Consider the following 12,516-nt stretch of genomic DNA (forward strand, 5'->3'; position numbering starts at 1 on the left):
GCCTGTTAATGTTTGTATGTGTGTGTGTTGGGAATGTGTGTATGCGTATGTGTAAATACATACTCGTATAACTACTGAGGATTAGTGTGCTTTGAGAACATACTGGACATCCTGAAACCAAAAGCCCTGCATGAACCATGAAAATTGCTGTCTGCTGAGGGCTAGTTCTGTGTCATTCAGGAACAGTGATCCGGAAATCTACAGGAAGTCCAAGTACAACCTACAGAGCCTATCTTGAGAGCAAAAAAGCAATTCTGCACGGAATCAGTTGCACATCAGCTCTGGCTGGCTTTGTAGGCCAATGGGAAACCTAACATCATAAATGGCTGTGAAGCTTCACTCCCAGATGAACTAAACACATTTTATGCATGCTTTGAAATGGAGAATAAAGCTCTAACTGTGCGAATCCCTGCAACAATGGCCAACCCTGTGATAACTGTCTCAGGGGACAATATCAGAACTTCTCTCAAGAGGCTGAACCCTAGCAAGGCATGAGGCCCTGATGGTACCTGGTAAAGCTCTGAAAATCTGAGCCAAACAACTGGCAAGACTGTTCAAGCACATCTTCCATCTCTCAGTGCTGCAGTCGGAGGTTCCCACCTGCTTTAAAAGGACATCAATCATCCCAGTACCCAAGAGCAGGGTGAACTGTCTCAACGACTATCGCCCAGTTGCACACATATCTAATGTGATGAAGTTCTTTGAGAGTCGAGATTGATCATGGCTAGAATTAACTCTGCCGAAGCGAAGATCTGATCTGGACCTGCTGCAATCTGCCTACTGCCACAATGGGACTACAGTGGATGTAATCTCACCAGCTCTCCACTTGGCCTTGGACCATCTGGACAACATAAATACCTACATCAGGTTGCAGTTTATTCATTACAGCTCAGCATTCAATCCCATCATCCCCTCAGTATTAATCAATAAGCTTCATCTTGAGAGCATCACTGAGTCATGGCTGAAAAAGATCACAGTTGAGAGCTTAACAACCAACGATACACGTTCTTTAAATCAGCTTGTATAGATTGGCTAGATCAGAGGCATTTAAGTCTGGTGACCAAGAAAACAACAAGAGGTCCAGGAAAGATCTCTGGAAAGCCATCTCATGGTTGAAACAACAATTCCGGACAAATATGAATCAACGAAGGATACTCGACAGTTGTGGCAGGGATAAAATGGGATCATCCATGTAAGGTAAAATCGAGCTCCATAAGCAAAAACAGGACTTCACTTCCAGATGAGCTCAATGCCTTCTGCGCTCGCTTTGACCTGTAAGACATGGAGGAACGATCATGAACTCCCACGGCCCCCAATGATAGTGTGATGAAAGTCCCTGAGGCTGATGTGGGAGTATCCTTCAGGATGGTGAACCCACGGAAAGAATCTGACCCATATGGTGTACCTGGGCCATGTACCAAAGACCCGTGCTGGTCAATTGTCTGGAGTGTTCACTGAGATCTTTAACTTTTGGCTTCGGCAGTCCGAGGTGCCCACAAGTAGTGTCTGTTACAAGCAGGCTTCAACTATACAGATGCCTAAGAAGAACATGGTAATCTGCCTCAATTAACTACTGTCAAATAGCAATTCCATCCACTGTTGTGAAGCATTTGAGTGGTTGGTGATGAAACATATGAACTCGTGACTGAGAAGTGACCTGAATCCGCTCCAATTTGCCTACGAGCACAACAGATCCACAGCAGATACCATCTCATTTTCTCTTCACTCAAACCTGGAACATATGGACGGCAAAGATGCAAACATCTGGATGCTCTTTATCGATATCAGCTCAATATTCAATACCATAACTTCCTCAAAACTAATGAATAATCTTCAAGATTTTGGCCTCAATACCTCCCTATTCAATTGGTTTTTTGATTTCCTCACTGACAGACCTAAGTCAGTTTCGATTAGCATCAACGTCTGCCCCAGAATCCATCAGCACAGGCTGTGTTCATAGCCCCCTGTTCTGCTTGCTTTACACTTACGACAGTGTGACTAAGCACTGACCCAATGCCATATTCATGTTTGCTGATGACACCACTGTCATAGGCTGAATCAATGGTGACAAATCAGCATATAGGAGGAGATTGAAAACCCGGCTGAGAGATGCCAAAACAACAACCTCTTACTCAATGTCAGCAAGACCAAGGAGCTGATTGTTGGACGTATTGTGAGAAAGTCTAAGACCAGTGGCCAAAGCCTCAGAACAGAAGGATATCTCTCCAGAACAGACATCGAGAGGAACTTCTTTAGCCAGATGATGATGAATCTGTGGAATTCATTGCAACAGATAGCTGTGGAAGCCAAGTCATTGGGTATATTAAAAGCAGAGGTTGATAGGTTCATAATTTGTGATGACATAAAAGATTATGGGAAGATGGCAGGAGAATGGGGTTAAGAGTGAAAATAAAACAGCCATTATTAAATGTCTGAGCAGACTCAATGGGCCAAATGGTCTAATTCTCCTCCTATGTTTTATGGTTTAATGCTCTAAAAACTGGGCCTCTGTATCTCCCTCTGCAAGTGTATCCTTGTCTTCCTCATTGGGAGACCACAATCAACACAGATTGAAATAACACCTCCTCTTCACTGACAATTAACAATAGCCTACATCAAGGATGCATGCTTCGCCTACAACTCTACTCTGTCCACATTCATGAATCCACGGCTAGGCCCAGTAAAATGCCATCTATAAATTTACTGATGACACAACTGCTGTTGGCAGAATCTGAGATGGTGATGAGGAGGGCTATAGGAGCAAGACAGGTTATCCGGCTCGGTGGGGATGCAACAACAACCTCACACTCAACATCAGTAACACCAAGAAATTGACTGTGGACTTCAGGATGTGGAAGTTGATGGAACACACACTAGTCTTCATCGAAAGGCTAGCAGCGGAAAGGGTGAGCAATTTCATATTCCTGTGTGTTAACATCTCTGATGATCTATGCTGGGCCCAACATACTGACACAATTACAATGAAGGCATGTCAGCATCTATATTTCCTTGAGGAGATTTGATATGTCACCAAAGACTAGCAAATTTCTACAGATGTACTGTGGTGAGCCTCCTAACTGGTAGCATTACCGTCTGGTATGAAGGGGCCACTGCACAGGATTGGGAAAAAAGCTTGTAGAAAGTTGCAAGCTCAGCCAGCTCGATCATGGCCAGTAGCCTCCCCATCATCGAGGTCATCTTCAAAATCCAATGCCTCAAAAAGGCGGCTTGCATCATTATGGTGTTACGTACCCCGTAACTGGGTTGCCAAACCAGCAGAAATGGATCACTCAGTTGGAGTCTGGATTACTAGAACTAAGAAAGTTTTATTAAAGAAACAAGCAACACAGTACTCTAATCAAAAGGATAATGAATGCAACAGTTCAGCAACGATAAACATACATGTACACGGAATTAAGATAACAGGATCAATCAAGCTCCATCGTTGTCTAGGGGTAAATGACCAGTTTCAAAGTGACGCAAAGTTCAGTTCAATTTAGTTCAGTTCAGTTCACAGTAATCGCTGCCGTGGGAGATGGACAGTGTGGAGGAAGGAGAGAGAGAGCAAAACGAATGAATATTCAAAACGGCTTCCACACACAGACCTTCGCAGTTGGCTTTCGGGCGAGTCCTTTGTGATGTCATCTGAGGTCACCGACTGTGACCCCCTCCGTTTCCAGATACGATCGTTTCCCTGCGGTGAACCTGGCACCCAGGCAAGGGTGGACACACACCAGGTTCCTGCCGATCGTGCCTTTCCACCCTGTGCGTCTATGGCCTAGTCCCGCAACCGGCCTCCCAAAACTTCCCACCGACTTGTGAGAGACGCGCCGCTTCCAGAGTCTCGTTACCTCGGGTGTCGTGTGTGTCTTGCCTTAGTGAACCTGTCCCTTTTTATCCCCCTGCTGGGGTATCGCCTGTCCATCACTTCAAACAGTTCAGGGTTCAAAGGGGGAGCTGATCTTGACAGCTCTCCTTCCCTTCATTAACATCTCCAAATGCTGCTCGATTGTTTTCCTTATCTCTCTCTCTCCTGAAAACAGGTGGCAGACCAACTGCTGATCCCACTGGTGCCAGCACAGGACCAGCTAACATCTTAATCTATGTGTATTCTCGTCACAATGGGCAACTCACCACCCAGAAGATATCTTCTCATTATTACCATCAAAGACAATGTACAAGAGTCTAAAGTCACACACTCACCATTTTCGGAACAGCTTCTTCACTCTCAGCATCAGATATATAAATGGCCCATGAATCCTTACACACTCTCACAATTTTTTCTCTCCTTTTACACTACTTATTTTTAAGAGTTATATTTCTTATTGGAATTTATTTTATGTATTGCACTCTTCTGCTGCTGCAGAATGACAAATTCCATGACATATTTCATTGATAATAACCCGATTCTGATACATTGATTCTCAGATGACAATAAACTCAAAAAAAGGACCTTGACTTGGCTTGGTTGGTCACTCCCCCGGTGACTCGGTACATTACTGTCATAGTCATCAGGGACCAGAGACAACTCAGATTCAATTTCTAATCATGTCCAGACAGTATTTGTCAGCCAGTATTAGAAATTTGTGCAGAATTTCGGCTTGGAACAAAATCAAGCAAGATACCCAATGCTGATCACCATCTGATCACAGATGACCTTGCAGAGGACAATTGCAATCGTTGAGTCTCTGGCACTGAGTCTGCTTCTGTGACTCAGAAGGGAGTGGGGGAGAGGGGAGGTATGCTGTGGTAATAGGGGACTCATTAGGGTAATGGACAGGAGGCTCTGTGGCCGAGAAAGAGATTCCCGGATGGTATGTTGCCTCCCGGGTGCCAGTGTTCTGGATATCTCAGATTGAATCCTCAGAATTCTTAAGTGGGAGGGTGAACAGCTGGAAGTCGTGGTCCACGTAGGTACCAATGACATGGGTAGGATGAGTGATGAGGTTCTGTACAGGGAGTTCAAGGAGTTATGTGCCAAGTTAAAGGGCAGGACCTCCAGGGTTGCTGCCCAGGTCACATGTTATTGAGGCCAGAACTAGGAGAATTATACAGATTACTATGTGTCTAAGGAGTTGGTGTAGGAGGGAATGCATAAGATTTTTGGATCATTGGGCACTCTTCTAGGTAAATTGGGGCCTGAACTGGAGGGAGACTAATATCCTAGCAGGAAGGTTTGTTAATGCTAGTAGTAGTAGAGTTTAAACTAGTCTTGCAGGGCAATGGGATCCAGAATGCTAGAACAGTTAGTGGAGGGGCTGCGGAGGCAGATATTGGTAAGACTTCAGACAAAGTTAGGAATCAAAAGGTTGAGCACGGTGCAACTAGTGTCCAGAACTGTGTACACATCAATGCAAGTAGTATCATAGGAAAGGTGGATCATAGAGCTGACAATGAGGTAGCTGGCTTACAGAGGCAATGTGTAGTGAGGAGAGGTTGTTGATAGACCAACATTGTAGTCAACAGGATGAGTTGCAACATAAAAGGTGGACAAAATTGAAAGGGTGAAAATGATTGTATACAGACCCCGAAGCAGTGGTAAGGATGGGGCCTATAAATTACAACGGGAGTTAGAAAATGCATGCCAAAAGAGCTATGTTACAATTGTCATGGGGGACTTCAATATGCAGGTAGAATGGGAAAATCAGGTTGGTGCTGGATTACAGAAGGAGGAATTTCTAGTGTGCCTATGAGATGGCTTTTTAGAGCAACTCGTGGTTGAGCCCATGAAAGGATCAGCTATTTTGGATTGGGTGTTGTGCAATGAACCCAAATTGATTAGAGAGCTTAAGGTAAAATAACTGTGAGGGGCAAGTGATCATAATATGAACAAACTCACTCTGAAATTTGAAAAAGAGAAGCTAAAGTCAGATGCATCAGTATTACAGTGGAGTAAAGGTAATTACTGAGGCATGAGAGAGGAGGTGGTCAGAATTGATGGAAAAGAACACTGGCAGGGATGACAGCAGAGCAGCAATGGCTGAAAGTTCTCAAAGCAATTTAGAAGGCACAGGATATATACATCACTAAAAGGAAGAAGTATTTTATTGGAAAGGTGACACAACCGTGGCTAACAACGTAAGTCAAAGCCAACATAAAAGCCAAAAGAGGACATATAATAGAGCAAAGACTAGTGGGAAGTTAGAGGACAGGAAAGCACTTAAAAACCAATAGATGCCAATTAAAGGAGTCATTAAGAAGGCAAAGATGGAATATGAAAGTAAGGCAGCCAATAATATTAAAGAAGATAGCTGACGTTTCTTCAGATAGATGAACTGCAAAAGAGAGGCGAGAGTGGATATCAGACCCCTGGAAAACGATGCTGGAGAGGTATTAATGGGGGACAACGAAATGGCACACAAACTGAAGAAGTACTTTACATCAGTTTTCATGGTGGAAGGCATAAGCAGTATGGTGGAAGTTCCAGGCGTCAGAGGTCATGAAGTCACCATAGCTAGAGAGAAGGTTCTTGGGAACTGAAACGTCTGAAGGTAAAAAAGTCTCCTGGACCAGATGGTGTACACTCCAGAGATCTGAAAGAGGTGGCTGAAGAGATCATGGAGGCATTAGTAATGATCTTTCAAGAAACACTAGATTCTGGAATGGCTCTGGAAGACCTGAAAATTGCAAATGTCACTCCATTCTTCAAGAAGAGGGAGAGGTAGAAGAAAGGAAACTACAGGCCAGTTAGTCTGACCTCAGTGGTTGGAAAGACGCTGGAGTTGATTATTAATGATGAGGTCTCAAGGCATTTGGAGGCACATGATGGCTTTGTTGCAAAGTTTGCATACGATGATGATAAATGCAGGGTCAGGTAGTTTTGAGGAACTAGAGAGGCTACAGAGCACTTCAAGAATGGGCAAAGAAATGGCAGATGGAATACAATGTCAGAAAGCGTATGGTCATGCACTTGGTAGAAAGAAATGAAAGGGTTGACTATTTTCTAAATGGAGAGAAAATACAAAAAACTGAGGTGCAAAGGGACTTGGGAGTCCTTGTGCAGAATTCCCTTTAGGTTACTTTCCAAGTTGAGTCTGTGTTGAGAAAGGCAAATGAAATATTAGCATTCATTTTAAGAAGGCTAGAATATAAAAGCAAGGATGTAATGTTGAGACTTCATAAAGCATGGTGAGGTCTCACATGGAGTATGTGAGTAGTTTTGGATACCCTTATCTTAGAAAGAATGTGAAAGAAGAGGCGGGAGGAGAGAGAGCAGCGCGCCTGCACATGCACAGCACTCCGGTAAAAAATGATATCGTATCTGTTAAATAGGGGCCGTGGACAATTCTGATTTGATGGAGAATGGATGTGAAAGCACAAGAGGAACATCTGGAGAAGTTTCTGAAACGCACATTCGCCGCTGTTGTTACTGCGTGGTTGGGAATCTTTCGGAGGGTAGACCTCAAAATCCTGGGCTTTGCCTGCTGTTGGCAACCGAGGTTGAGGTCAAATCGTTCGGACAGAGATGGTGCTCAGTACTCAGTGTCGGAGAGCTGATCAGAGCTCGAAGTTTTCCGATGACTCAGAGTCGGACTGTGGTCGGCATGGCAGGGAGAGTTTTTCTTCCTTCTCCCGTCTGCGTGAGATGTGGGAGATTTGAGAGACTTTGAACTTTTACTGTGCTCATGGACTTCTTCATCAAGTTATGGTATTGTGCACTGTTTTAACTATATGTTATAATTATGTGGTTTTGTCATTTTTTCCAGTCTTGGTCTGTCCTGTGTTTTGTGCTATCACACTAGAGGAAATATTGTATCATTTCTTAATGCATGCATTACTAAATGACAATAAAAGAGGACTACGTGTCTTCATAATGTAATCTAAAGCTGGAGAGGGTTCGAAGGAGGGTCACGAAAATGAATGAGTGGCTTGTCATATTAAGAGCGTTCGGTGGCTCAGGGCCTGTATTCACTGGAATTCAGAAGGATGAGGGGTGACCTCATTAAAACCTATCAAATGTTGAAAGGCCTTGATAGAGTGTATGTGGAGAAGGTGTTTCCTCCAGTGGGAGAGTCTAAGACCAGAGGACACAGCTTCAGAATAGAGGGATGTTCTTTTAGAGCAGAGATGAGAAGGAATTTCTTTAGCCAGGGAGTGGTGAATCTGTAAAATTCTGTGCTAGAGGCTGTGGAGTCCAAGCCTTTATGTATACTTAAGGCAGAGAATGGAAGATTCTTCATTGGTCAGAGCATGAAGGGATACAGGGAGAAGGCAGGAGACTGGGGTGAAGAGGAAAATTGGATCAGCCATGATGAAATGGTGGAGCAGAATCAATGGGCCTAATGACCTAATTCTGCTCCAATATCTTATGGTTTTATTCCAACCCATGCATAACTTTAGTTTGTCAACAGGCACTCAGTGTTACAGAACTTTGAAGCTTACAAAGAAAATCAAAATAAAACTGCACATGCTGTAAACCTGTAATAGAAAAAAGCAGAAAATGTTGGAAACACTCATCAGGTCGGGCGGCATCTGTGGAGACAGAAAGAGAGTCTCTTTGAAATATGTCACTTTTCCATTACATACCTTTTTCTGCTCTGCTAGGAAAACATCAATGAAGTCCCTGGGTGTGTTTGGATCCCACGATTCTTTATGTGCTGTAACGATTTCTTGTAAAAAGCGAATTCCTTTCTTTTGATTTTCGAATATTTTACGCTGTGGGCCCGGGAGATGACAAAGAAAGGGAAATGCATTCAACATCTGCAATAGAGACAGGGATTGAAATATTACTTCCCAACCTATATGTGAATTTTCTGAAAATACAGAATGTAGAAATTAATTTACTATACCCATCACAGATACACCCACATACAGAATGTGCATTTTCTCTGGCCCTTGCAGAGACAGTCCATGTGTTACCTGTGAATTGTCATCATTGATGCAATGCAGGGAATCACAGGAGATAATCACACAGAGTTGTATCCATGAAACAAATCACCAAATAACGGGCATTTTGTGGGGCTGTTGAGCAACTAAAAGAACTAATCATGATTAATTTTGCAGTTAAGGAAACTAATCGTGTTGACTGTGGTTTCAGTCACACTGCTGAACACCCGCATTCTGAATGTTGCACTGATAAATTGTCCATGTTGAAACCCCTCTCTGTAGTTGCCAGCAGTACTCATACAATCTGTAGATCTCTGCATTCCCTCAAATCTATGTTTTTCTTTTCTCCATCACTGATGAGTGTGAGAATTTAAGCTCATTTAAACAATGCTAAGCTTACAATATGAAGAATAATTTTACTTGAGTTGGATATTAGAGAGAGCAATGAGAAGTTCAGGAGAGGAGCAAAGAGCTTGGTATATGGGTTGGAATTTCACTGCCTTCATTTTCCATTTCCTTTGGTTATTAGTTGGAAAAGATTGAAAACATTACTGTTACTCTCAGATTCTGTGGTAAGACAGTTGGGCTCAGGAAAGCTCAAACATTCTCTTTTTGATGAAATCTCATCTTGGTTGCCCTTTCCACTGTCCAGTCTGCTGTGTATTTCTAGCTTTTTCTGGCTTTATTTCAGATTTTCAGATTTGCTTTTCTCTTCTGTCTTTGAGGTGAGTAAGCTATTGAAAATACTGATAAGCCTGGGGTACTAACAGCTCCTCCAGGCCATCCAAACCATGAGCTGAGGGGGCTTGTATCACATCCACAGGCAGCTCCCAATTTGTGAAGCACAGGACAAACCAGAGCCTTGTGGATTTCATTTTCATTTTTAAATCTTTTTTATTAATTAGTATTGAAAATCAACAACAAAGAAAAACACATCAAGGTAATCAAGACAACATATCCATATGTAAAATAAGAGGTAAACTATCAACCAAACTAAACAGTATATCAATAATAAAAAAAACAAAATCTTAAAGCTTTTTTTTGGAAAAAAGAACTCCTACTAACTAAAACAAAAAAATCCCTAATAACAAAAAAAAATGGGGGGAAAACCCATTTGGAGCACAAACCCGGAGCTATACGCCATACAAGCTTCCATAAGAAGAAAAAGACATCAATCCGCCAATCAAATCCATTTACCCAAGAATCAGAAAAGGACTGTCCTAATTAACTCAAATCAAATAATAATAACGGGCAAAAGAACCCCACTTTTTCTCAAAGTTAAATCTCGGATCAAAAGTTCGACTTCTAATTTTTTCCAAACTAAGACATAATATCACCTGAGAGAACCATTGTATCAAAGTGGGGGCAGAGGCATCTTTCCATTTCAATAAAATAGCCCTTCTAGCCAATAATGTGACAAATGCAATTACGTGTTGGTCTGATATAGAAATACCGTGAATATATTGAAGAATTATACCAAACAAAAATGTCAATTTATTAGGTTGTAAATTGATTTTTAAAGCTTTAGAAATTGTAGAAAAAATAGATTTCCAAAACTGTTTCAATACAGAACACGACCAAAACATATGTGTCAATGTAGCTATCTCAATTTTACATCTATCACACTGACTATTTACATTAGGACATATTTTAGACAATCTCTCCTTTGTCAAATAATAACGATGTAGAATTTAAAACTGAATTAGAGAATAACTGGCACAAATCGAAGAACAGTTGACCAACTTCAAAATTCGCAACCAATCCTCTGTTATCAAGGTCATGTTAAGCTCTCTTTCCCAATCTTGCTTAATCTTAAGTAAAGGATAGTTATCCTGTTGTAATAGTAAATTATAAAGTTTTGCAATGAAACCTTTCATTAAAGGGTTCATTTTTAAAATAATGTCTAACAGGTCAGAATCTTGTATATATGGAAAATTACTTAAGTATTCTTGTAAGAAATGTCTGACCTGAAGATATTGCAAAAAATGTGAATATGAGAGAGAATATTTAGTTACAAATTCCTTTATTCCTCCAAAGAGAAAAGGTAGGATCACTAAGTGAAGGTTTAAATAAATAGTTTCGATAAATTAAACTAAAAAGGTTAAATTTTTTAAGATTAAAAAACTTATGAAACTGGTACCAGATTCATAATGACTGCTTAATCATAGGATTTATATTTAGAATAGAAATTTTGGCTAATTGTACAGGTAAAGGAGCTCCTAATAATGAAGTTAAATAAAATTGTTTCACAATTTTCAATTCCAGATCAACCCATGATGGTCGTTCCTTTTTATCGGTCCAATATAACCAAGAACACGCATAACATATATTAACCGTCCAATAATACATACTTAAATTAGGCAAAGTAAGACCTCCATCCTTTTTTAATTTTTGTAAATGACATTTTCCAATTTATGGTCTTTTATTATTCCAAACAAAAGATGAAATAATAGTCAACCTGATCGAAAAACTTCTTAGTTAGAAAAATAGGAATAGTTTGAAATACATATAAAAAATTTGGTAAAATCATCATTTTAACTGCAAGCATTCGACCAGCTAACGAAAGTGTAAGTGGGTTCCATCTAGAAAATAATTGCTTCATAAAATCCACTAAGGGAACTAAATTAGCTCTATAAAGGTCTCCATAATTTTTAGTGATGATAATACCTAAATATTTAAAAGAATCCGTAACTTTAAAAGGAATATCATCATATATAGAAGCAGAATCATTTAAAGGAAATAATTCACTTTTATGCAGGTTTAATTTATATCCTGAAAACAATCCAAATTCATTTAATAATTTCAATAAACTAGGAATAGACTCTTCAGGATTCGAAACATAAACCAAGAGATCATCTGCATAAAGGGAAATCTTATGAATAGTCCCATTTATGGATATTCCTTTAATATCTTTAGCTTCACGAAGTGCAATAGCCAAAGGTTCCAACATCAAATTAAATAACAAAGGGCTTAACGGACATCCTTGTCTCATACCCCGCGAAAGTCGAAAAAAGGAGGATCTGCAGTTATTAGTAATAACAGTGGCAAATGGGCTTTTATATATCAATCTAATCCACTTATTAAAATTAGTACCAAAGCTAAGTTTCCATTCAACTCTATCAAATGCCTTTTCAACATCTAGAGAGAAAACACATTGGGGAGTCTTAGAGAGGGATGAGTATATAACATTTAACAGTCTCCGAGTATTAGAAAAAGAATAACGGCCTTTTATAAAACCTGTTTGATCCTGAGAAATAATTTTAGCTAGTATATTCTCCAACCAATTAGCCATTAATTTTGAAAGAATTTTAGCATCCACATTTAATAGTGAAATAGGCCTATATGAATCACAATCAGTAGGGTCTTTATCTTTCTTAAGAATAAGAAGCGTATTAAAGAAATAGAAGCTTCATAAAATGTGGAAGGTAACTCTCCTAACAGAAAAGAATCTTCAAGCATTTCCAACATATAAGGAGTAAGCAAATCTTCAATTTTTTTTATAAAATCCTACAGAAAAACCATCCAGTCCAGGATCTTTACCAGATTGCATTAAAAGAATAGCTTTCTGAATTTCTCTTTCAGTAAAAGGAGCATCAAGAATTTGCTGATCTTCAACAGATGTTTTAGGAAAATCAATCTTTTGTAAAAAGGCATACATATTAGAAGGGTCAGCTGGAAACTGGCATTTAT

At 40.3% G+C, this 12,516-nt stretch overlaps 1 protein-coding gene across 1 annotated transcript in view; it reads right to left on the bottom strand.

Moving 5' to 3' along the window:
- LOC140187555 (cytochrome P450 2D3-like) overlaps positions 1–12,516 on the bottom strand; it is a 61,200-nt gene that overhangs the window by 12,288 nt on the left and 36,396 nt on the right. Inside the window, 1 exon segment of the mRNA XM_072242955.1 lies at positions 8,527–8,700. Coding sequence (XP_072099056.1) covers positions 8,527–8,700 — 174 coding nt within the window.

Source organism: Mobula birostris, chromosome 25 (genome assembly GCF_030028105.1).
Source record: "Mobula birostris isolate sMobBir1 chromosome 25, sMobBir1.hap1, whole genome shotgun sequence".
NCBI lineage: Eukaryota > Metazoa > Chordata > Chondrichthyes > Myliobatiformes > Myliobatidae > Mobula > Mobula birostris.